Genomic DNA, 26943 nt, shown 5'->3' with positions numbered 1-26943 from the left:
CTCCTGCTAAGGCTTAGATGTGTCACAAAATGCACGCCATATACATCAGAGAGAGCTCCTCTCATTCAACTCTCTCTTCACGTGCCTTCACAGATCACTCGTTGAGTAGGCCTAGTTTCAAAACGTCCCAAACAATATTACGTTTGTTTGTTATAAAGGTGTTTCATGGTGGTAGTTTAATGTAAATTACTAATAAGTCAAATAAGTCATCTGTATTATTGGCATAGTATCCAGGAAGATGAAGAGTTTACGGTATGGTTTATGAAACAGCTAGACATAACATCCCATATATATATATATATATATATATATATATATATATATATATATATATATATATATATATATATATATATATATAATATCAGTAGAGCAGTGTCATGTATAAATAAGGTCCAATTGGTTTCCTGATTTGTGACCAGTAGTAGTTGCTTCCACTGTCTCCATCTGTAAGTCGATTTGAATAAAAGCATCTGCTAAATGAATAAATATAAATGTATGTGTGTGTGTGTGTGTGTGTGTGTGTGTGTATATATATATATATATATATATATATATATGTATATATATATATATATATATATATATATATATATATATATATATATATATATATATATATATATATATATATATATATATATATAATACTAAATACTAACTAGTTTTATTTGAAAGGTTTATATATCTTAGTACAGAGTAGTACAGAGGTGCCCAGACTTTTCACAATGAAGGATCAAATATCCAACTTGATTGAGGGCAGAGGGCCAAACATGTTGCAATATATCAAAATTCATAAAAAAAGTATATTCTCGACATAAAAATGCAAAAACAGAACAAAATTTCTTAAATTAAAAATTAGAAAGCTGAATTAGAAATTAAGATATGCTCCAATGGCATGTTTTCCCTTATTTTTATGGCAATAAATGGTATGGTGGGCCCTATATATATATATATATATATATATATATATATATATATATATATATATATATATATATATATATTTACAAGTGTGTGTGTAAAATATTATATATGTATGTATGTATTTACAATTTTAGAAAAGTTTTTATTTTAAACCAGATCTCTTACTACATATTAACAGAATGTAATAATGTAAATCCATGTTATAAAGACTCTTGGTTGGAGCTGAACTCTGCAGGACAGCGGCTCTCCAGGACAGAGTTTGGTGACCCCTGATGTAATTTTGCCAATAGTAATTTAGTGTTATCACACGTTAAATTAGGCAATTCATGAAATAATTTAACTTCGTTCATATGTGTTGCTTGCTATACACTGAGACATTTAACAAATAACTTGCAGTTGAAACTTTTTGAAGTGCCTTTGTTTGCGCAACTGACGCGCAGCTTTGATGTAAACGCATACGTCTTATGTCATGCATTACGTCAGTGATGCGCTCTATGTCTGTTCTTTCTGCCTGTTTGTATATTTATCTTTGGATTATTTCGATAAAGAGTTCTTTCGGTACATTTTAACAAATATTGATCGCTTCACGTTTGAAGGCTCACGTTGTGAAAGCTTAGCGTGGCCGTGGCCGAAGTCTGCGCATGCGCAGTGCGCGTTCGTTAGGCCGTTGCTGTTGGAGCGGGAACACGCATAGGGATTGACTGACTGCAGAACATCTCTCAGCTTTACTGGTCGAACAGCTGAAATAACAGGACAGCATGCCTCGAGAAATTATCACCCTGCAGCTCGGGCAATGCGGGAATCAGAGTGAGCCATTCGTTGTATAACGTTTTGTTTGATCATCTTTATATAAACAGTTAACTTAGCTAACGTTAGCTAGCTAGCTATCACACTGGATACCTTTGGAATGATACAATGAATATAATTTAGTAACGATATGGTTTTGATTGTTAATATGAGCCTTTCATCAGCAAGAAGCCAAACACTTATCCATTAGTTTCCACTTAACTACTCTTTTGTATGCACATAATTCTAAACATTGCTTTGTATTATTTACAGTCATGTTTGACAATTTTATATATAGTGATTTGCATTGTGTTCATCTTTTACTCTGAGAAATATGGGGTTCATATAACAGTTAGAAACTTGTGAGCTGAAAGAGACTTGTTAGACTTGGTCATTAAAGGCAGATGATCACTTAGTGCAAGATTTGATGTGGCATAAACAATAGCCTCATCACATCAGTGTATAATTGCATATGAAAATAGTTTACAGACTTCTTACAAGTGTTGTTAATAATCCAGCATTAATGGACTGATTTGTGTGTTTATTCTCTCTCTGTGCAGTTGGTTTTGAGTTTTGGAAGCAGCTGTGTGCTGAGCATGGCATCAGCCCGGAGGGCATCGTAGAGGAGTTTGCCACTGAGGGTACAGACCGGAAAGATGTCTTCTTCTATCAGGTACATAAATACAGACTAAGAAGGCATTTAGAGCTAATCAATCACCAACCATAATCACAGCACATTCGGATTGCTGCTCTAAAGTATATGCTTTTATATATTATATTATATTATATACAGTAATATAAATCACTGAGTGGAGTAAAGTTCCGATATTCATTGGCATAATTGTGTTTGCATATAATATTGCCAAAGTAGTTATAAAAAAGTAGAAATAAAATACTATTAAAGCAGTGTTGTTAGTAATGTGAAAAGTGAAAAACTTTTAAAATAACATAACATGTCAATAGCTATATTTCTATCCAAGGATGTGAATTTAACTTCTCAGCAAACCTGGAATATCGCATAAAACATTTACAAATAAAGCACCGTTTCCATCCAACGAGTCAAAGAGAACAAAATCATTACTTGATAAACTGCCACTAAACATCTGTAAGAAAACTAGGAGAAGCCACTGAATATAATAATTTTCATATGTAATATTTTACTTGTGCTTCAGTGAGAGCAGACGTAACATAACACAATAAATGCAGTCATTGCTTTTAGAGCTGCATGCCTGCTGTTTGGGAACCCAGTCATGTAAGACAGTAATTATACAGAAATAGTTTGATGACAGACCTACCTCACAGGCATTTCAGAATGACCAAAACAACATATAGATGCTGTGAACGAGATCGGTCCGCTGGTTAGTTAAGTTATCCTATCTCATAGTGAAAGTCAAATGACTTTTTCAATGTGCGTGGTGTAATTTTTTCGGTAAATGTGTTTCCATCGTAGTTAATGCACATTTTTTCATACAAAGTTTAACCTATTCAGTTGTGTGCACATTTTTTTAATTTATGTGCATCTTGGCATTTCCATCCAGCAGTTTTGTTATGTGATCATCCAAAATGTGCATAAAAATAGGTGGATGGAAAAACATAGCTAATAAGATTCTTCATCGTTAGTTAGGAGTTCACATATTTGACCACCAGGTGGAGCCCGGTTCAAATATATCCAGCTGTTTTAAGGCGATTATCCCTCCGAAGTCATTATGTGGAGCCCTTTTCACAATCTGATGGAAAATATATTTGAAATAAATGGCACAGCTTCTAGTTCAATTTTTTCGGACCAAAAAAACTTTTCCATTTAAAGACCAAAATTGGTTTTTCCACAGAAACTGTAGTGAACTCCTAATGTTTTCAAAGGGACTGCTTATATTTCTTCTCAAATGAGGCATTCAGTGTTAAAGCTGCCTCTGATGTGAATAGATTGTGTGAGTCACAGTATTTTAGTAATTTTCTCTGTATTATGGCTAGTTGTGTGGTATGTAAACTAGTGATCGACTGATATGGGTTTTTTTTTGATGGTGTTGCCAAAATTTTAGAGAGCAGGGTGACGGTTAAAAGTATGCACACTTCTAGCTATCCAATTGCTAGACTCACAAACTTTTTGTGGTTGGTGAAATTAAATATTTATTAGATAGTCGAAGATTTTAAATGATGTGTATTTGCTGTGATATGATAGAGTAATATTGCATTTGCCTTTATATGAAAGCTTTGACTTTCTCAGCACTGTGAAAATAAAGTTAAAGTGAAAAAAGTGAAAGGTAAGTGACGTGTGGCAAAGTATGGTGTCCCACACTCAGAATTTGTGCTCTGCATTTAACCCATCCAAGTGCACACACCCAGCAGTGAACACACACACACACCTGGAGCAGTGCTGTGGTGCCCAGGGAGCAGTTGGGGGCTCGGTGCTTGCTCAAGGGTCTCACCTCAGCTGTGGTATTGAAGGTGCATCCTAAGGTGAAGAGCGCTGGTTATTAACTTCCCCGCATCTACAATCCCTGCCGGACCTGAGACTAAAATCCACAACTTTTGGGTTATAAGTCCGACTATCTATCCATTAGGCCACAACTTCTCACTACTAATCGTTGACAAAAAGTAAAAGATGCCAACTATCTGCAGGTATTTCAGCCTTGCCTGTACATTGTTCAACCATAATGTAAAGCAGCAATGGTCAGTCTAGTGCTGATGTCATACATTGAAAGATTTATTCTCTAACATTTTGCAGTCTAAAGCTGCACGAGTAATCATAAGCATCTTAAGTAGACCCCAGTTGCTTCTCATTTGGGAAATTGAGCATCCTTTAGTTTTTTCCTTGTAAGGAGTATTGAGAAGCACTTATGGAAATGTGATTTCCATTGATCCTTTTCTCCTCTGTTTCACCTCCTTCAGGCAGATGACGAGCACTACATCCCTCGTGCTGTGCTGTTGGACCTGGAGCCCCGAGTCATCCACACCATCCTGAACTCCCCTTATGCCAACTTGTACAACCCGGAGAACATCTACCTGTCTGAGCATGGCGGTGGAGCCGGTAACAACTGGGCCAGTGGCTTCTCTCAGGTACACTGAGTGATGTTAGATATCAGACAATTGCTGACTTTTATTTTAGGTTAAATTTATTTTATGGTTTAGGTGATATAACTGGTCATTATTTCTTTTAAGTTTCTCATAGTTTAATCACTTTTTTGCAGTTCAAAATTTCAATTTCTCATAGTTCCTATTTTAATAGACAAATTAACAGTACAACCTCGTCCAATCCAATAATTTGTCAGTGATTTATCTTTATCGATGCATTAAAAACTAGCAGCACATACTCGCACTAACAGAAGATGATATTGCTAGATATATACAGTATATTTAACTGCTTTCATTGATTCAACGTGACTAATAAACACACGACTACGACAATATATGACTTATCTAAGGTTGTCTTATTAGAATTTTTGTTTATAATTTTGTATATAATAATTCTATGCTGATCAACATAAGCTTTATCATTGCTTAATATACAATGTAATATGTTGCGTGCCTTATTCTGTGGAAGAAGCCTCATCATCTCACAGAAGGAATTTTTTTCAAACACTTTTTCACCTGATTTCAGATGGAACAGCATTTAACACACAGAGCCATAGTTCACTGAGAAGCTTTCATAATTGCAGAACGATCCTGTGATTAAATGGTTTGTGATTTATGACTCTGTGTAGTAAATGCTGCTCCATCTGAAAGCACATGCTGGAAATTTACTACTATTCACAGATCCAGCTTTACTGATAAGATATGGATGACAATCACATTTGATTAATCACGCAGCCCTACTTGGCACTGACTAGCCATTTAGGCTAAAACGCATTAACACTCAGTACATATCAAACGATCTTTAATAACAGACAAAGCTCAATAGTGAACATGTAATAAAAACAGTAATTCACACTTGTGTGGTGCGACATTGCTGTCAGATCCAATATAGTCGCCATAGGATCATCCCAGAATTCTGCGTTGAATTGTGCCTAGTTTATAAATGAATTCACGGTAAATGAAGTGAACAAAGGACCAAGTTCTTACTGACGAATGTCTGGATCTACATTAAAAATAAAGGTCATCCACTCTTTCCTAATGTTGGGATCAGAAGTAAGGCGATGCAAATCATTTGGTTTTTGCGTTGAACTTCATTTGCCTCTCTTCTTATTTACACTACATGCGTGAATCAGTGGGCGGGGCTACACAGGCAGCGATGTAGAAGGAGGCGTTTGTCTTCTGTGGAGGCGGTGCTTAGCCACACTATTACATCATAAAGTGACTCATTCCACAACCTGTCGTTTTGGGAAATTGGTTTCAATATGAGCTGTTTTTAGACTAACGGGAAAGTTTTGAGTTCTGAAACTTACAGGATGTTTTTACAGTAAAGTAACCTCTTATGTCAAAAGATCAAGGTTTTTTTTATTTTAAATCTGACTGTACTTAATTTTTCCAGTTTCTTATTTAAATTCAATTAAAAGTTTGAAATCAAATGCCTTTTTGTGGTGTTGGCAGTTGCACAATGAAAATGACCCCATTTCATAATTTAGCTATTGGTACACTTTCAAATTTCAGTATCTTTCAGTATCTTTTAAGTGAGGGAACTGTAATTTCTAAAATTGTCTGCGATGTTACGATAAGGTCATAAAAATGCATATATACAATTTTTTTACAAGAATTCATGTTCATGTTTGACAACTTTATCTTGTTTTCTAATTAAACTGTGGTCAACATGTTTGTTCATTTCAGGGAGAAAAAATCCATGAGGACATCTTTGACATCATTGACAGAGAGGCAGATGGCAGTGACAGTCTGGAGGTATGACTCTGTGACTGTACACTTCTCTGTCTGAAAGCAGTGGTTTAGCTGACAATATCATATTTAGTTAGATATAAAAGCAGAAAAAGTCAATTATTATGAATGAGTTGGTTGAGTGTCATTCATTAGGTTTTCTCTGACTTTTGGAGAATATTTGGGTTTTTTAAACAGATTCAGATTTTTAAACTAAGTAAAACACTTTCTGAATATCTCCTGATGGTAGAGTGATGACCATTTTATGTATTTCCATTTTTCCCCCGTTGCTTTTGTTGCTCCTGTACCCCTTTCTACAGTGCTCTGTCTGTTCTTTTTTTTAGTTTTCTAACATACACAGAACTGCTGTATGTATTCATATAGCTACATTTATGTACGTGATTGCCCACAGATGGTTATACAAAAGTGCTATTTTATGCATTCTTGCACACTTAATTTACAAGATACAGATGTTCCTCCCATTAAATCAACAGACTCAGCCCTCCCTGTGTAATCTGGGTCGTTCACTTTATTACCCTCAATTACTGGTGTGCATGCACATGTATAACTTGTGTGTAAGTGAAGGTTAGGGAGTGGTTTGGAGGATGATGTTAGCAGTCAGTTAGTTGCATGCATAACCGCTGAAAGGTGAGTGACCATCACACAAATTAATTAGGGTTTGAGGCAAAAAAAAAATAACTCCCTCAAATTACTCAATGTGATGTATTCATGATGATCTGAGAGGGAGATTGTGAGAATTGATTATTTATTTAATTATATTTATATATATATATATATTTATTTTTGGCTTTATTATAGCTTTAAAACAGTGTTTTTATTTCTGAACAAAAATGTGTTTATCTCCCTGTTAAGGTAAATTATTCAGGCAAATAATTCAGTTCAAATATTTGATTTAAATTAACTTTAAAAAAAAAAAGGGGGACAGTAAGATTTAATGTTTTTTAAACATTCTATATTTGCTTTTTTAGGGGTTTGTGCTTTGCCACTCTATTGCGGGGGGAACTGGATCTGGTCTCGGGTCCTACCTACTGGAGCGACTGAACGACAGGTGCCAAAACACAATTCACTGATATAGGACTCAAAACAACTTTGAATCCCCCTGCTCTGACTGATTTTTGCAGTCCACACTCCCTCTCCTGAAGCACAGATCCACACCCTCTGCATTGTTCGTCTAGACTTTCAGTCATGAAGCGTTTGGGTGGTAGTCAGTGTAATTAGAGGGAGATGCAGGCAGCAGCCATCACCAGGTGTAATTAGCTCTCTTTAGGGGTGTCTTTAATATCATTGTGTGTGCAACCTCAAGTTCAACCTCGTTCAGCTGTGTCCGTGTTCTTGTGCCTCAAACATTCTTCTGTCTTTTTTAGGTATCCTAAAAAACTGGTTCAGACCTACTCTGTCTTCCCTAACCAAGATGAGATGAGTGATGTTGTCGTACAGCCATATAATTCTCTTCTGACGCTAAAGAGACTGACCCAGAATGCAGACTGTGTGGTGAGTGAATGAACACACACTTTACACGCTATCTGCTAAACTTTTCTGCTGGCCTAGAATTCGGGAGGCTGTTATACACCGGTACACACACATTACAGGGTTGTGGTTCTCAAATGAATGTGTTTCTATATGAAACCGAGCCCCTCTCATACACAGCCTGCGACTCAGTTACACAATCAGCCTTCCCAAACAGACCTTCTTTCTTTCTCTCCTGCTTTCATTTCCCAAACAGCAGCCGATGGAGAAAAGAGGGTCAGTCCTGTGTTTGAATCTCTCCTTCTCTCCTTTCATTTCCTTCTCAGTACACACAATAGCTTGGTCCCTGGGCATATTTCATGAACCATGCAGAGTGCTGTCATATCTGTACTTCTGGACTGGAGGTTTATGGATATGTCGAAGCTTGCTATTTTACTTTCATACTGATATCAATCAGAAAATGATTGAATGGATATTTATCCAACAAACACAACCAATTGACTCCCTGAGGAGCCAGTAATTGTGTTTGTATATCATCCTTAAATATGTTTGATCACCAACCATAGCAAAAGACTAAAGCATAACATTATTATTTATATCTCCAGCAAATCTCCATGTGTGAGGGCTGTGGATTAAAATAGATTAAGCTTTAGTGGAGTAAATGTCATTAGTAAAGGGTAAGATCTGTTTTAGGCATATTGCGTTTCTTGCAGCAGTCTGCTAGCTTCATTATAGTCTCTAGCTGATCAGATCAGATCAGAGAGTCAGCACAAAAGATGAGGTTAATAGAGGTCGATGACTTTGTTTTTCTTTGATGAGAATACAGATCTAGACTTAAGTCCAAGTCTGAGGCATATAACTCTTATTTGAAAAGAAATACATTTCTGTCATAATTTATACAGCACCATGTTGTTCTAAACCAATTATTCATCTTAGAAAAGCAAATTGAAACAAAATCAAGCAAGATTTCAGTTCTTTCTTTAAAAAGTAAATTTGATGCAAACATTCCAGCTTATATACAAAAATATCGTACATATACAATATATATTGTATAAATATGATACAAAGTTTGTTTTAAGATTCAGTTGTCTTTCAGTTCATTAGCTGAAATTTACATAGATTGGCCAAGACACATCAAGTTGAACAAGACAAAAAGAAACTCAAAATAATTACAATAACATAATCATCAGTACATTCAAAAAATGTGACATCAAAAGAGATTGTATTTTTTCCATACCACATAATATTAGCCACATTGTTTTCAGATGACTTCAATAAAAATAATTATTGATATGAAATTTTAACAATCTCTAATAAATATTGACATTTTATCTGAACGTGCCATTAGGTACAGGACAGGTATTTAAAAAAAAAAAACAGTGCCATTTTACAAACATATATTATATACTGTATTTATATGGCAGTCTGGTGACTAACCTAAAAAAAATGACTAGCCAATGGCGATTCAACTGCCAAGGTGTCCGTAGAGGGTTGTAGGACCCCAGAAGACCCCGACATGTAGTTAAAAACCTCTTTCATTTCATTCTCTCTCCATGTCTCTTTCAGGTGGTGCTGGACAATACAGCTTTGAATAGAATCGCCACAGACCGACTGCACATTCAGAACCCCTCGTTCTCTCAGATCAACCAACTGGTGAGGTTAAAAGTCTGTCTTTTACAAGTTGACATGTGAAAATACAGGGTCCTATTCATCTGTCTTGAGCTGATGCATCCAACCCAGTGTCCTTTTTGTTTCAAAGCCCATCCCTGCAGCACATAGAGGAACCGACCCAGTGTGCTTCATGAAGGGACAGTAGAGTCACTCCATATTAATCACTGCTGGGCACCTGCAGCTCTCCTTTGATAAGATTAACATGAACATATTTAAGACAGTCAGAAAACCAACCTAACTTTAAAGCCAACTGTGAGTTTGTTTGGTCATGAGACAAATGAGAGAACGATTTCAGTATATGTATAGAAAATTTTTCGGACTATAAGTCGCACCTGAGTTTAAGTCGCATCAGTCCAAAAATACGTCATGATGAGGAAAAAAACATATAAGTCGCACTGGACTATAAGTCGCATTTATTTAAAACCAAGAGAAAACATTACCGTCTACAGCCACAAGAGGGCACTCTATGCTTTTAGTGTAGACTACAGGAGCACTGAGCAGCATAGAGCGCCCTCTCGCGGCTGTAGATGGTAATGTTTTTTCTTGATTCATTTTTAGTTCAATTCTCTTGGTTCATGTCAAATTAATTATGATAAATAAGTTGCACCTGACTATAAGTCGCAGGACCGGCCAAACTATGAAAAAAAGTGCGACTTATAGTCCGGAAAATACGGTAAGCTAAACCACGAGGTGTCAGAAGGCAGCTGGTGGCCTATCGCAGCTGTATTATATCAATGGCTGTGTAAATTTGAAATCGCACAGTCTGTTAGTTTCGGGAGGATGAAGCATTGATCTGAAAGTTGTAATCAGCAGTCTGACGTGCTGTTGTATCACATTTTAGTGAGGTGGTGATAAATAATCAGCTCATCTATGCTTTCCTCTTGTACACCCATTCTTGGGGAAGTCGTGGCCTAATGGTTAGAGGGTTGGACTCCCAATCAAAGGGTTGTGGGTTCTAGTCTCGGGCCGGACGGATTTGTGGGTGGGGGGAGTGCATGTACAGTTCTCTCTCCACCTTCAATACCACGACTTAGGTGCCCTTGAGCAAGGCATTGAACCCCCAACTGCTCCCCGGGCGCCGCAGCATAAATGGCTGCCCACTGCTCCGGGTGTGTGTTCACAGTGTGTGTGTGCGTGTGTTCACTGCTCTGTGTGTGTGCATTTCGGATGGGTTAAATGCAGAGCACAAATTCTGAGTATGGGTCACCATACTTGGCTGAATGTCACTTCACTTTCACTTTCCTTACAGCACCCTGCTCTGAGGTGAATAGTTGACTTTCTCAGTTCATCCATCACTGTCTTCATCACGTCTAATAGATCCAGAAGTCATATAAAATGGTCAACTTTAACACCACAATGGATAGGTTTCTGTAAAGGGTGACCAGAGTGCTAATAGAAAATCTTGTTCTTAAACAATAGCTATTTTTACACATACAACACATTTCAAGTGTACCAATAGCATATACAAACAATTAAGACAATAAAATAATATAATAAAAATAAAGGTTTTGACTACGATTTGTCAAAAGATGCATGTGCTTCTCTTTAACAGGTGTCCACTATAATGTCAGCAAGCACGACAACCCTCCGTTACCCTGGATATATGAACAATGATCTGATCGGTCTGATCGCGTCACTCATTCCCACTCCCCGCCTCCACTTCCTCATGACTGGATACACGCCGCTGACCACCGATCAGGCCGTGAGTTGGTCAAACATGGGGGTTTGCCTTCAGATACTTAGCAGAAATACAAAGGACTTAACTTTTTCTTTACTTTGTAGATTTGTTCTGAAAGTCTAGTAAGCTGCTTTCTGCAGTTTATATAGCCAACTACCTAGTCTATCGGTCTGTCTATCCATCTGTAATGATCTGTCTGCGTGTCTGTCTGTACTTTTCATTAGTAGCAAAATTACTTTGTCCACTATCTTGGTTTTAATATTTTTCTTAAAAACGAACATCTTTTCAGGTGGCAAGTGTGAGGAAAACGACAGTTCTCGATGTGATGAGGAGACTCCTGCAGCCCAAGAATGTCATGGTGTCCACAGGCCGAGACCGTCAGACCAATCACTGCTACATTGCCATTCTCAACATCATTCAGGGCGAGGTGGACCCCACACAGGTGTGAGCAAATTAGATAAACACAGCACATTTTAAGTTATATGTGCATGTCCTCATGTTTTATGCTCCTTTGCAGGTACATAAGAGTCTGCAGAGAATCAGGGAGAGGAAGTTAGCTAATTTCATCCCTTGGGGTCCAGCTAGTATTCAAGTGGCACTGTCCCGCCGGTCTCCCTACCTGCCCTCAGCTCATCGTGTCAGTGGACTTATGATGGCTAATCACACCAGCATCTCTTCAGTAAGACCTCACCCTCACTTCTCCATGTCTGTACTGCTCAAAAATGGGTTAGAACTAGGTACTGTATAGAATTGATCACAATAAATTAGAACGTTGTGGAAAAGTTGTCCTCTCCTTCACTCCTAGTTGTTTGAGCGCACCTGTCGTCAGTATGATAAGCTGAGGAAGAGGGAGGCCTTCCTCGAGCAGTTCAGGAAGGAGGACATATTCAAGGACAACTTTGACGAGCTGGATAACTCTCGCGAGGTGGTTCAGCAGCTCGTGGACGAATACAGCGCCGCCACGCGTCCCGACTACATCTCCTGGGGCACACAAGAGCAGTGAAAACCCCGTCGCTCACGTCCTAAAGACAGGCTCTGAACTCATCCTATAAAATACAGAGTGAATCTCAGTAGTGAATGCACCTCCAGAGACTCGTTTCCACAAACTTTTCATGCCTCACCATACAGTTCTGTCAGAGCCTTCTCTGCATTACGCTGTGGTAAGAACCACTCACATACAGTATGTATAAATACGTCATCTGTCATCTTTACGGACCTATAGTTCTTCAGTTTTCATAACCTGGTGCCTCTATCCTGAGCTGTAACTTCTCTCTCGTCCCATTTTCCTTGATTTCTTTGATTAGAGAATTTATTGCTCCTCCTTAATCTATTTTTGTACTGCACAATATCTACATCAATCTACATCAAGGTGGCCTGCACACAACCTGTCCTGACCACACACACGTTAGACGTCTACACCGATAAGACTGGGTGGTTTCATGAATGTAACCATAGGAGGGAGTGTGAAAGATTAAGCCTTTTAGAAGAGATCAGACTAGAAGCATCTTGTGAATGCACCATCTCACTCCCTCACGTTCACACATGCATGCTTTTAGACAAAAGGCGCTGACTTTCAGGGGATAGACTGTGATTGTGTGATTGAATCAGTTTTCCTCTCCGTCTCGTTGCAGATTACTCTCGAAGATTATCTTCGAGTTTTGAGAGACGATCAGTAAAGTCAAGTGTTATGCTGTTCGTCAATCCATCCAATCAGTGAACCCTCGTCAGGTTCATTTTCTAGTCAATCAAATCAGTGAGGTTACCTCATAGTCTGGCAGAAACAATCATACACCAATTCCAATGCACCACATATCCCCTTTCGAATAATTTATTCTTCTGCTCCCTGTGTGTGTGTGTGTGTGTAACTTTCATGCCAGATTTCATGCCAGTGCTTTCGTTTCCCTGGTTAGCACATGTTTTTCTTATTAATGTTATACTGTGTATATATAGTTTGCCGTCAGACTTGATGCATTTTCTTGTTCATGAGATTGAATAAATGTTTTTCTACAACAATATGTCTATAGTGAGCAAATAACTGATTATCCTCAAAACCATCTGTGCTCTTATCAGTCACTCACATGGGTAATTTGGCTTTAAAACACATTGAATAGCTCAGAAATGAATGCCTTGACCTTTAATAACCTCTCTGGTCTTAGTCTCTTATATTCAAAACCCAATACTTGCCAACAGATAACGTTAAGTTGAATCAAAGACATACTGCACATCAGGTGTGTCCTGCTCTTGAAGGGCTTCGTTTAGCTCCTGCCTTAACACACTTGTCTGGAGGTTTCTAATAATCCTCAAGAACTTGGTTAGCTGTTCAGGTGTGTTTAATTGTAGGGTCTTAATGTCGGATTTAATTTCATGCATTTTTGAAAAAATCTTTGACAAAATTGAAAACGGGCAAAACAATATTGATTTTGACCATATAGATTCCTTGTAATATTTTTCTATAAATCTGCTTTAAAATAGTATTTAGTGTGAAAAACACTGTATAAATATTATATAATTCTATAATATATACAGTAGAGTAATCTTTGGTGAATAAAGTATGAATTCATATGTCATATACTAATAATAATTTTTTTTATTTTTCACACATACAGTATAACTGACACTCCAGTGATGTTGTAATGGTGCTGCTTTATTACATACAGTATTCATCATTTTGCATTATTGCACATTTAAGTTAGCTATACAAACAATAGTGCAACTGACTATTACACGTGTAACATAATTAAGGTACCATGCAGCATACAAACCGTCTAAAGCATCAGAGGTTGTGTTACATGTATGACAGTGGGCGGAGCTGCCTGCAGCTAAAGAGTGACATGAAGAGAACACAAACGCATGTGAAAACCGCTACTGCCATCCCTGGGGCTGTAGGTGGAACGCAGTTTGGGCAAAAAACACTGCTTCTAACAAAAACCAAAATAAACAACATTGAACATGTGATTGCCCTTCACCTCTACATTTCTCAAACTTTTTTCACTTTTGTATTCATGTAGACAAGGTGCACTATAGCAAAGATAGTGCACCACCGAAACGTAAGTACTATGACTACAGAAAAAGCTTAGCTTGATTATGGAGTATGGGTGAATTAAAGATTGTACAGACTGTTTGACAGGCACTAGTGGCTCCTCTTCAGGCAACCTAAAGCCCCATACTGAAAATGGGCTCATACTCAGGAAGACTGGGCAGGTTTTATTGCTTCAGTAATAGTTTGGCAGTCATACAAGGAGAGAAAAGAAAAAACAAGGGAAAAATGACCCCAACCACTAGATATTTGGTCCATGTGAATTTAAAAGGGGCGAATTACTCTTATTTTGGGTTATGACAAACAGTAAATAATCCTTCTGGATCTACAAAAAGAGATTATAAAGTTATTTGCCGTATGTAGACCTCTCATGACGGGGGAAATAAATGACAAATAACCAAAAAAGTAAATAAACCTCATGACATCATATTTTCACTATGACATCATCCGCTCTTTTGTAATTATGCCAATGCAAGCACTAAAATACAAATACAGGTCTTTATGAAAGATATATAAAACAAAAGTAAAAAGGACAATAAAAACTCACTTCCACACAAAGTATACAACAGACAGCCATAAATAAAACTAGTAGGAAGTAACACATTAAAGGAGGACAATATGAACTCAGCAGATAAAAAAAGCACAGCTTTTGATGAAAGCACAGCTGACAGAGGCTACAGATTATGCTCAAAGGGATAGTCCACAAAAAATATAATTCATTTACACAATTTCATGTTGTTCTAAACCTGTATGACGTTCGTTATTGTGTGGAACATTGAAGCAGTCTTGGTGTTTTTACTTTTTTCTTTTCATACAATAAAAGTCAAAGGGATGCACATTAATGTTGTTTTGGACCCCATTTACTTTAATAATTTTGTGTTCATCAAGATGACAAAACAGACAAAACAGGCTTGGAACAACATGAAGGAGAGTGAATGAATTTTTCATTTTTGGTTGAACTACAGAAATGTCTTTACCATATGGGATGGACAATGTTGCATATCAATAGTGTTGATTATTTGTCTATTTTCAGTGTTTGAAAATGTGTTGAGAGGTCTTGGAAACATGGTTTCAACCAAAATTGTCTGGGGGGTTTTTTGTTGTTGAATGTCATTTCCCTTCACAGGCACCAGACTGCAAATGTGTGTCTTAGTTGGTTTTAACCGGATCTAAAGATCTGAGGCTCTCAATGGTTAAAGGACGCACAATGCAGAGTTACTGTAAGCTAACAGCACAGTCAAGCAGCACCAGGTCAGGCTCAAAGCATTTCACAATTACACTCATATCATAGAGACGAGCTAAAGGTCCTTTGGTTTCTACAGCTTCAAATGTTCAAGTCTGTCTCTCGCACACACACACGCACCACTGTTGGTCAGTAATGGACCGTTTTGAAGGTCGACGTGAAAGAGACTTGCACCTGATTTCATTTTAAGGTCATGTATGGTTTGATGAATGAGTTTAATGACGATCCAGGCAGGAGTCTGGAAAGGAACGTGTAAAGCAGAGCAAGTGTTTTCTTGAGTACAACGCCAGCATATTTGTGTCTTCCTGTAGTGCAATATAAAGACATCGCTGCAAAATAGAATCTGTATTTTTGTCATATTTTCCAATAAAACATAAAAACATCCTTTAAACAAGGTAAATTTACATGAGAAGCAAAATAAGAAAATGTAACTCAATTTGAGATAAATTCTTTGAAGTTAATCTTAAAATTAGTCATAATACTTGATGAATTTAAGGATAATTAAATGTATCTTAATTGTTCAAAATAAGTACAAATAAATTAATGTTGTTTTAAGGATGTTTAAATATTCTAACACTAAAAAACAAGGCAAAAATACTACTTCAGAAAATGATTTTTGTCTGTCTGAAGTCGGGCTATTATGCTCTCTGTGATTTTGGAGGAATCAGGGCCAGCGGAGGGCCCCGTGTTCTTTCTGGATTTGGCTGGTGGTGTAGCGAGTGAGTTCCTGAACCTGCTCTCCTGTTTGTGGCTCCCTGGACACCTTCCACTCCTCTTCTATTTCCACAGCATCTGCTCCTCTCAGTCGGTCAGGACTGCATATGCACGTGTACATCAGTCAGAGTCAGTGTGTGCGTGTGGGTGAGCGCGAGTCCATCTCTCTTCACACCGGGTGAGAGGGGAGCTCAAGTAGGGAGGGGTGGAGCTTAGGGTTTGTCTCCATGGAGATGCAGTCATCCTTGCCCAGCTGGCGACGGGTGGCACTGAAGTAAGCATTCATCAGCTGCATGATCTCAGTCAGCTGAGAGAGAGAGAGAGAGAGAGAGAGATGACTCGAGTCCACTGTTGAATATGTGCTAAGCATTTTAGACTAGTACAATGACTTGGTTTCAATTTTTAGGTCAGCATGGCTCTTGATTTGTTTTTAAAAGAGGTATTAATTTTTATTCCTGTCGAAAACAACAGGATATGCAGGTTAGGTATGTTTTGAAGCATGGCAGCTAGCTAGTTGCTTAGGGCCAGCAGATGACCAGCTCAAACCAGCTGCCATGCTTCAAAACATAACTATGCTGTTTTTTTCAACAGGGATGTTCACCAAGGTTGCACATACATGCATATATTTATTTTAGTCTATGACCGTGATCAAACACCAAATGAAATCCACTGACAGATGCAATTGTTTGTCATTTTTAGCATTTTTAATTAGTTATTTTAACATCCTTAAGAGTGATTATGGATCAGAACCACTATAAGTGACTGTTGATGACTGACATTGACTGGACGTCATTAACAGTGCATGTGTGAGCTAGCAGAGTTGTTGAAGCCAGGCAGATGTGAAGGCAAATGGTTTAGCATGAAAACTTATATTAGCCTGCAGCTAACATCAGAAGAAGATAGACTGGTTGTCTCAGGGTTTCCACGTGTGAGCACACTGAAAGACACGGTTAGTCTGACCTGTATTGTTTGAGTACTGGAAGGTTTATAGTACACGATACAAACACATTGACGTCAACATCCTTCCAGTTTAGCACTAGCCAAGGTTCCATGTTTCATATTTTAACATGTCATGTATTTTGGTGTGTGTGGGTATATGCTTCCCCATTATATCTGGAGTGTTTTGGCCTAATACTATGCATGCATGATGCTAACTTGAAGGCCAAGTTGCATCTCTCCATTATCGCTAGAGTGAAACTATGATAGGTAGAGCTAGCAGCTGTGTATGTTAAATGCTATGGCAATAGTATCATACTTTAAATGTTTTAGATTTACTGAAAAAATGTTGTTTTCAAAGTGTGATGCAATGTGGTATTCTGAGTGGTTTTGTGGCTGCCAGTATTTATATATATATATATATATATATATATACACACACACACACACACACACACACACATTAATCCTAATATGTATTTTTACTTTAGTTTTAGTCACTTTGGTACATTAGTTGCGGTTGTGGATAGTGATGATATATTGACTATGCCTCCTGCTCACCTTGGAGGTCTCGAAGAGCAGATCTCTGTCTCCTGCAGTGATCCTGAATGTGTTGCTATCAGAGACTCCATAGGAACAGATCTGACCAATCGGCAGAGACTCCAACGCTTCAGCGTCACCCTGACGATACAGAGACACGCAGGAAGCCGCCACACCTAGCCACAACTTCTGAGAGAAGCTTCCTGTCGAGCTCTACAAGACACAGGAAAATGATAAGCACAGCTCTGATTCTCTGGTAAAATGATCCTGGGGTACAAATGTTTAAAACTTAAATTGTCAATGCTTTACAAGAAGTTTCTTAGGCTTATCAAGGCTGCATTTATTTGGTGAAAAATACAGTAAAAATAGTATTGTTTTCTAATTTAATATATATTTTTAAAGTGTAAGTTATTTATGTGGCGCAAAGCTGAATTTTCAGCAGTCATTACTCCAGTTTTGCCAATTTAGCAACTTTGTCGCTTGATTTAGCAACTTTTCAGACCCCCCCCCCCAGCGACTTTTCTTCAAAAGCGACAAATCTAGCAACTTTCTCAGACTAACCTCATTTACTCTTTGCATCTGTTCTGTTCAGCGAGCGCAGAGAGGTGCAGCACTTTCAGTTAAACAAAAGATTTCTTCTGTTTCTTCTAACCCTATTTTACATGCAAGTATGGCCGAATACCACAGCACAACCATTGTCTTAATCGTATGTGTATTAGATTTTATTAAACAATGTTGTGAATAGGATTTTAGTGCAGATTAATATCTTTGAGAGCTGGTCATGTAGTCTTAAATGGACCGCGTTTCAGTCATTATAATAATAATTCCTTTGTCTGACAACAGAAACATTAAAATATATTAATAAAAACAGTTTTATTGAAAATTTGGCTGCATTAAAATGCAGTACATGAACACAGGGAGACAAGACAATACGGCGCACTTACGTCATGAATATGCTAATTAGCGTATGACGTCATCTAGCGACATTTAGCGACTTTTCAGGCGGGTTTAGCTACTTTCCATTGAAAGAAGTTGGCAACACTGCTTTACTCCAGTCTTCAGTGTCACATGATCCTTCAGAAATCATCCTAATATGCTCACTTGTCACTCAAGAAACATTTCTTATTATTATCAATGTTGAAACCGTTATACTGTGGGAACCACTCACGATGTAGAAGTCCACTTCATAGAGCGTACAGCCAAACCCCGACCACTGCCGAGCGATGGTGAGATAGGCGGCCATGCTGTCCCTGCGACTGTATCCCGTCAGGGCTTTCCAGCGCTCCAAAATGGCCGACATCACCACGGCTCCCTCTTCCCTTAGTCTGGCCCTCAGTCTTTGGTCCTGTTCCTGACGCCGCTTGTGTCCCCACAGTGTCCCAGCCAGCAGACCCCCAGGGAAGGAAGGGCAGCCAGGGGGATCGACGGGGGCCAGTAGGGCCCGGGCCTCCACCACTTCAGCTGGAAAGAGCTGCTCCAAGGGTGGGTACGGCGAGAGGGCGCTGAAATCCCCCAGTAGACACTGCAGTCTCAACGCTGCCAGGGAAAGAAGGTCATCCTCACAGGCTGGCAGCTGTCCCCGCACCACCATCTCATGACACTGAGGCCGGGAGAGGGAGGAAGTCAAACAAGGGAAAGTTTACAGAGTTCATTAGTGCACTGTGTTTGTATGCTTGCTTTTCACTTGACTGATAAAGACGTTATGCACACATATGTCCACACAAGTGTGAAACTAGTTCGCATTTAACACAAACAGAGAGGAAGAATTGGAAATCCAGTTCTCTTTTGTTTAGTCTTTTGCTTTGTTTACTACTTCACAGTATTGAACCGGAAAGTAACAAAATCATTGACGCAAACTTCAAAAAATGAGGCAAATCCAAAAATCTGACAATAGTGTGATTATTCCGCTCCAGTCAGTTCAGTGTTGATTCGCTTCAGTTCGGTAACTGTAAAGGTCATTCGTCATTGAAACAAGTTAAACTCCGTGATAAGCAGCTCTACTGAAGACAGTAGTGGCATTATTCAGCTCGAGTCAGTTCAACATTGATTCAATTTAGTTCATTAACAGTGTGAATGTTGCAAAATTCATGGCTTTCAATAATCTACATTCAGCTTTCTCTTTCTGCTCATTCCCACCCGTCTCTTGTCGGATTACCTGCTCATAGAGGAAGAGGTACTCAATGCTGTCTGTACTGATGTTTTCTGTGTCCAGCAGACAATACAGTTTGAAGCAGAGTCTGCATTTGCAGTCAGAGTCTGGATCTTTTGCAGACAAACTGGAAGACAGACAGAGATTTGTTACTGAAAAATGCATATTAATCAATTGAATGAATCAGGCCCCTGGTTGAGAGCCTCTGTGTTATAAACTTTTTTATTTAACCACTTCTAAAGCATACTCAAAGTATGTCTTTGTCTTAAACTACGTCTAAGTCTTTAAGTAGCTAAGGAGAGAAATTTGCAGATGCTTACTAAACACACGACTAAAGTCATGACATCATTCTGAACCATGTGACTCACCCTGATTTGCTAAGCTTTTTCTGCTGCTTGTGCATTTTTGCACACGCGGGTTTGTTTGTGTGTGTGTCTGTGTGTGTGTGTGTGTGTGTGTGTACACATAATACGAGCGTGAGAGAAAGACTAGGCGTGTGTCCATGAACCTACTTCTGGGAAGAGTTGGCACTGAGATGTGCAAAAACACACGCAAACACAACCACACTTCCCAGAATAAAGTGGATGCCTTGAATTCTGGCTGGCTTGGGTTATCTCTCCTTCAGTTTGCTTTCCACATCAGTTAATGCTCATGACATCAGTCTCACCCTGAGATCCCTACTGGAACACTGAATACTAATAAAGAGCTGCTTGTCTGTTCTCACAGTGTGTGTGTGTGTGTGTGTGTGTGTGTGTGTGTGTGTGTGTTTGTGTAAGAGAGCGCATCAGGGGGGTTGAGTTAAACTTTGCTAAAGTTCTGGGAAAGTGAATAAATCTATGAAAATACAGATCCACACTGTACTGCGTGGTGTGGTGCTATCGTAGATGGTAATATCATTGTAACTTCACATATACTATTGTACTGATTGATTACCATATTCCTTTTACATGGTCTTAACATAGTACTTAAAAAATACCATAGCATTACCTTGGTTAAGGTTCAGAAACATGGTATTAACATGGCACCATGTCCATCAAACTATAGTGCCATGATACTTTTGGTTCAGTATATCGCTATATTACACTAGGTGGAAGAGATTTATTAAAAAATATCTACTTTTCAAATCTGGTGATGACATCAGCGATTATGGTGCTGCCTCCGATAGCTTTTTCCCAGCATGTGTTCTGCTCGAAAAGAGCAAATGTGTTTCGGCTGTCCTGCAGCCCAAGACGTTCCACCATCTTCCTCACGACCTGGAGAGAGAAAATGAGAACGAGAAACAGTGTTATTTTAGTATTATTTATATACTATTATAGTATTTATTCATGTTATGAATTCACTTTCATTTTAATTTTTTCCGTTTTAATTTTAGTTTAAGTTTTTACTCATTTTTGCTACTTAGTTTATTCGTTTATATTTCTGTTTAGCTTTTATTTCTATTTTAATTCTAGTTTAGTAGTCATTTTTGTTCCTAAACTTCAGTAACTTAGTTTAATTTTTTCATCTAATATTTAGATTTTAGCTTTAGTTCAATTAACAAAAACCACTTTGATTTAAAAGTATTTATTTTAGTTTACAATAACAACAACTGATTGAAAGACACAAAAAATGTGTGCAAAAGTAGCAGAGCAAATGAATAAACTAATACATATTCTTAAATTTTTGTGTAAGGATAATTGCAAAAACTGAATTCAACATTACTAAAATCAATACACTTATAAATAAATACATCTCTCTGGTTCTTATTACTTGCGTGCTAATGCTTAATCCTTTGTGTGGCTTAAGCTCCCCAACCCCTGCTATAGAAGAAACAGTTGATGCAATACCTCATTAGCTGTGGTGTGTGAGGTGATCGGTATCTGGCAGCAGCCCGGTCCAGGATAGTGCACAGTACACAGTATCTCCTGCCTTCCCATCAGCCCCTGGATCTCCTCCCACGAGGGCACACACTCACGGCCGCGCGTCTTCTCCAGAGCCTGGGCTATGAAGGACGCGTAGCTCTCCACCTCTGGGTCCACACTCAAACTCTGAACCCTGACAGCAAAAGAAAGGGATTTTAAAAACTTCACATTTACAGAATTTCACATCCAAACCACAACACATTTCCCTCCCAAAAAAAAGTGTGTGGCCCCTCTGTTTAGTTTATCTATTTGCGATATAAAGTGTCAGCCACTTGGTAATTACACGCATGGCAGAGGCCCTGTTTGTGTCAAGTAAACACATGCGGGAAACATCTGGGCGCCTCAGGAGAACAGAGTCTCGTCCGTCTCCATCACACCAGCCGCCTCTGTAATCAAAGCCCTGCGGTCAACGCACCATTTCCTCACGGCACACTCGTTTATTTAGCCATTCTCCTATTTTCTGTCTATCCTCCAGACCTGGCAGTACTTTAAGAGTCAATTAGCCATGGGACGCAGAAAGCATCATGCCGTTTCCCAGCCTCTCGAAGAGAGGAAAAGAACATGTGAACAGGAAGTGCACTTTCCAATCCGGTCAACCTCAGGCAGCCCATATTTCCTACACACTCGCCCACAGAACCGTTGGCATGTTTATACCCAAGCACTTTTAGGTAATGTTTATTCGTGTATGTTGAGATCCGGCTGGTGGGTTGGTCTGTGAGTGTGCACATCCAGTGCACTGTACAGATGTGATGTGCGTAACCCACCTCTTCAGGTGAAAGCGCAGGTATCTGAGTATGCTGCAGCTGGGCAGGAAGGTGCAGCTCATGCAGGTCAGCAGCTGCCAGTATCTGAGCTGCGGATTCGGCTGTGTCTGGACAAGTGAGCTCAGGACGCTGGTCTGTTTGATAAGCTGGCAGTAGAGTTCATCTCGGAGCGGCCGGAGGTCGAGGCAGGTCTGGAGGATCCCCTGTATGAGAGGAATGGGCTCGCGGGCCGACTCTAACTGCTGAAGGCAGTTAAAAAGCCTCACCGCCTCTTCACGGATGGATGTGTAGCCTTTACCGGTCATATCTAAGAGGAAAAGCAAAAGGAGATGTGTTAACTGTATACATGTATACAGTGGGTATAGAAAAGAATCACCCCACTTTTTTGTTTTATTCAGCTGTATTTACTCAGCATCCAATACTTATAGCGTCCAAGTAAAAGATATATTGCCAACATCCTACATAACTATACTATATAAAAAAATGTATAGGATTTATAGGGACTTGATTTTGTTTATTGGAAATTGATTTGGAATTTATTGATTTATCAGAAACCTCACGTCAGCAAATTTTTGGAATGGAAAGGTAATCAGAGAAGACCGTAAATCATTTCTTATTTAACACTGCTTTGCCTTTGCTTTACTTCTACAAGACAGGTGCCTGGGTGACCATGGGAACACCAAAACGGCAGAGTTGTAGAAAGACGGGGTGTGTCTAATCTGATTGGTTCGTTGACGTGTTCTTCATGTGAGCAGTGGTGTTTATATGTGATATATGCCGTGTGAGTGTGTGTGTGGTTTACTCACGTGTGTGGTGGAGGCTGCCGTAGGAGAAAGGCAGCAGTGGGGCGTAGAGGGGGCTCTGCGTGTACCTCAGGATGGGATTATGCTCATAGATGTGCTCCACAACCTCTGGATTGAATTTATTCTCCTATACAAGAACAGCGCACATAAACACACCGAGAAATGCAAGGCCAATGAAACACCTTTAATTAAATAAACGACACATTTAACTGCTGTGTATCATTATGTCCCCATAAATACTTGACCTATTTGTGATGGGGTCCATAATGAAATGATGAAATTATGTTTTATATGGAAATGCGGTGTTTGGGAAAATGGCTTGCGGGGGGAATGAATGAAAAGGAAACTGATTTCAGCTGGATCTGGCAATCCTGGTCAAGGTCTGCTCTGTTTATGTATGTATAATGAAAGCTGCTGTGTTCATTCAAGGGTGAATAAGGACACTTGATGTTTGTTGTGGAGTACTTACTTATAGCAGACATGATCATCCAAACTAAGAGCAGTTTAATGTGATCTCCTGCCATAACCACTATGTACTGTATGTTTGAGTTTGAGAGTGGTGAAATAAATAGTACAAACAGATATTAACTTAAGGTTACATCGCAGAACTACATCATCTAACTGAAACCTAATGCAATGCTTCATGAATATTTTATGGTACAGTTATCTTTTTTTTTTAAGCAATAAGGCAAAATATAGTGTCTTTTAGCCAAGACTATATTGAGAACAGCCTTCTTTATCTTTTTGACTGTTTAATATGCATACATATCTTATCTATAAGAGATCTATAGCAATCAGCAAGGTCATTTAGGGGTCTGGGCACTTAACATTTCAACCACTGCGGTTTTCACGCCTGTCTGTCTGCTTGCCTGTTTATCTCATCCTCAATGGGATTCCGGGGAGTTCTGTGGGCTAGCAACTAGCATCCTATTAATACAGATCTTTCCAAGAGTGCCGGCATTACATCATAACAACAGGGTTATTCTCAAGAGCTACTCGCTGCCTTCGAAACTATTTCCAAAGACACAGGATACTGATGAGCACATCTATAAGTGTAAAATCACTAGCAAACAAACTAATATTAATATACTTGGGCAGAGAGATGACAGTGGGTGGGGTTTAAATGGTTTACACACCGTGTCTCTATATGTCTGCTATCCTGAACATTTCTTTAGTAGCTTATCTGCTATATATATATATATATATATATATATATATATATATATATATATATATATATATATATATATATATACACACACACACACACACACACACACACACACACACACACACGTATATACTGTAGAGACATCATTACTAATCAATGTTGAAAACCGTTGTCCTGCTTAATATTTTGTGGTGTGTTTGTTGATATACTGTATGTTGATATGCTGTCGTGTTCATCTCCGCTGCTGCTTGTTCTCTCACCTCAATGTCTTGTATGAGGAGCTGTGTTGGCGTCTCGACCGGCGCTTTGCTGTCTATGAGTTTCTGCACAGCACACGCCCAGTGCACCGCCTCATTGTAGTGCTTTGTGAAGAGTCTGTAGCAATGTTTGCGGCCATACACTGTCAGACTCCAGTAACCTGCCACACATACACATTAAAGAAGACCAGATTTAGTGCTACTCTTCAATACAGAATAGCATCTCCAAACAATTAGGAGAGTACATATATAAAGAACAGTAAACAAATGTAATAAGGCATACATATGCTTTTACTGTTTTTGATTAAAGACTAATGTGCTAGAGCGCCATATGACAACATCATATTTCATGTGATCAGAGAAAGCTTGATGAGGATCTTACTAATATCTCGTTGCTCCCCTTTTTGTTAAAATTGGCAGTATTTATTTTTAAAACTGAGTATTAAAAAAAAAAAAAAACTCTAGACCAATCTCTCTAGACTGTTTGGGGGCAAGTTTTCGCTCTACACAAACACTCACAAAAAGTAAAATGAAATATTTTACAGCAGAACAATTTATATTCACTGTGGAAATGAATTTCTATGACTATTTCATGGTTACATTCCTTGATATTTCCGGATTTTCAGATCCAGTGGGTGTGCTAAAATTTACAGGCCAAAATATTTGGTGTCCCCTATAAACATCTCCAATTTCTTAGCCACAAAACTGTACATTGTTTATTATTTCATTAAAATATATGTTTTACTCTGTGGATGAGCCAAAGCATTAGCCATGATATTATATGACAACTTGTTTATTAAGAAAAGAAGCCATTTCCATCCACTGTGCTGAATAATGACTGACTTTTGACCAACCACTGCTCTTGTACACACACGCAAGCTTTACTTTCAGATATGCACACACACTTTTATCTAGGAAAGTCCCTAAAGTTAATCTGAGAAAAGCTCTGAGTTTTGTGGACTGTACTGGTTGAAAGTGTGTGTGTGTGTGTGTGTGTGTGTGATTCAGAACTCCAGCAGAACATGTGCCATGTGAACACACACACACACACACACACACACACACAGTATGACTAAGCCTCTGAGTCTGTCTGGTCATTCCCTACCATCTTCCCAGACAACAATGCCTCTCGTTTGTCTGCCTTCGTTTCTCTTTTGGTATTTTGGTCTTCTCAAACAATCCTGCATTTCATTTCCTCAATCAAAGTCTTCCCACAAGAAAGCGTTCACGCCAGTGCTGACAAGAGGTCTCACGGCTGCTCTGATCTGACCAAAAGATAGCTCTCTCCAAAAAAAATAAAAAATGCATGTCACTGTGAGTACAAACTCTAAAATAGTGAGTGAAACAGTGTTTTTATTTTCCACTGAACACTGAGAGCTTGGCTCACACCATCCCACCACTAACCAGGCACGACAAAAAGTGACAAACGACAAAAGTCATCCAGGGTTTCTGGTGTTTATGAAGACTTTTTACAAACATTTTTAAGACCAAGTAAATAAAATTTAAGGAATACATTGAAGAGAACAATACATCAATATGTTCTATAATTTCTATAAATGTCTAGGGAGCACAAAATGAACTTCCAATTCTCCATCACTGAAAAAAATAAAATAATGTATAGATTTAGTTACAAACTAGCTAGTAGTTACTAAGCCTCTAGTGTAGATTTAAATTTTAATCTAAGTAAGAACTTGCAAATGGCTTGTGCAACCCTTAAATCTTGCACACTTTTTCTGAGAGCATGTACAATGAAAAGCGGTGGTGACTGAGGCTGCCCTAGTTTAACTGCAGGTGTGTTACCTGTCTGTTTGTAGGTGTGTTTATCCGGCCACAGCACTGAACAGAGGGATGTGAGTACAAGCGTGCCCAGTCTGCGAGCATCTTTGTCCGGACCACTGTAATAGTCAAGAGAGTCTGTTGTCAGCACAAACCAGAACCTCCTCTGCCGGAGCCAACCTCCCTGCACCTCCCGCAGGAGCCAGCCTGAAAAACAAAACAGAGAAGACGACCCATATTATACATGATGAATACTGCAACAGACCAATCATATGAGAATATGGAGATTCTATTTCAAA

General features: G+C 38.7%; 2 protein-coding genes across 2 annotated transcripts in view; one reads left to right on the top strand and one right to left on the bottom strand.

Moving 5' to 3' along the window:
• Positions 1-1509: 1509 nt before the first annotated feature.
• LOC113046866 (tubulin gamma-1 chain-like) lies at positions 1510-13368 on the top strand. Its single transcript, XM_026207937.1, has 11 exons — positions 1510-1734; positions 2274-2386; positions 4603-4770; positions 6475-6543; positions 7506-7585; positions 7902-8028; positions 9571-9657; positions 11228-11377; positions 11643-11795; positions 11871-12032; positions 12159-13368. The coding sequence occupies exons 1-11, from the start codon at positions 1686-1688 to the stop codon at positions 12354-12356; spliced, it is 1356 nt and encodes a 451-aa protein (XP_026063722.1). The 5' UTR covers positions 1510-1685; the 3' UTR covers positions 12357-13368.
• Positions 13369-13976: 608 nt separating this feature from the next.
• Positions 13977-26943, bottom strand: part of LOC113046858 (pleckstrin homology domain-containing family H member 3-like) — a 38029-nt gene continuing 25062 nt past the window's right edge. Inside the window, exons 4-13 of the mRNA XM_026207925.1 lie at positions 26669-26851; positions 24872-25029; positions 23444-23567; positions 22638-22944; positions 21799-22006; positions 21089-21225; positions 19979-20099; positions 18992-19423; positions 17845-18036; positions 13977-16654 (exon numbers count right to left, since the gene is read on the bottom strand). Coding sequence (XP_026063710.1) covers positions 16517-16654; positions 17845-18036; positions 18992-19423; positions 19979-20099; positions 21089-21225; positions 21799-22006; positions 22638-22944; positions 23444-23567; positions 24872-25029; positions 26669-26851 — 2000 coding nt within the window. The 3' untranslated portion in view covers positions 13977-16516. The remainder of the gene's footprint in view (positions 16655-17844; positions 18037-18991; positions 19424-19978; positions 20100-21088; positions 21226-21798; positions 22007-22637; positions 22945-23443; positions 23568-24871; positions 25030-26668; positions 26852-26943) is intronic.

The sequence above is a fragment of the Carassius auratus genome, chromosome 3 (assembly GCF_003368295.1).
Source record: "Carassius auratus strain Wakin chromosome 3, ASM336829v1, whole genome shotgun sequence".
NCBI lineage: Eukaryota > Metazoa > Chordata > Actinopteri > Cypriniformes > Cyprinidae > Carassius > Carassius auratus.
The sequence above is the reverse complement of the archived record's forward strand: the minus strand, read 5'-3'. Positions and strand labels throughout refer to the sequence as shown.

Bases quoted from the DNA above. Each gene is read 5' to 3' on its own strand.
- LOC113046866 (XM_026207937.1), top strand. From the start codon at position 1,686: ATGCCTCGAGAAATTATCACCCTGCAGCTCGGGCAATGCGGGAATCAG. The intron at 8,029-9,570 runs GTGAGTGAATGA...TGTCTCTTTCAG, and splicing joins CCCAGAATGCAGACTGTGTG to GTGGTGCTGGACAATACAGC. The intron at 11,796-11,870 runs GTGTGAGCAAAT...GCTCCTTTGCAG, and splicing joins GCGAGGTGGACCCCACACAG to GTACATAAGAGTCTGCAGAG.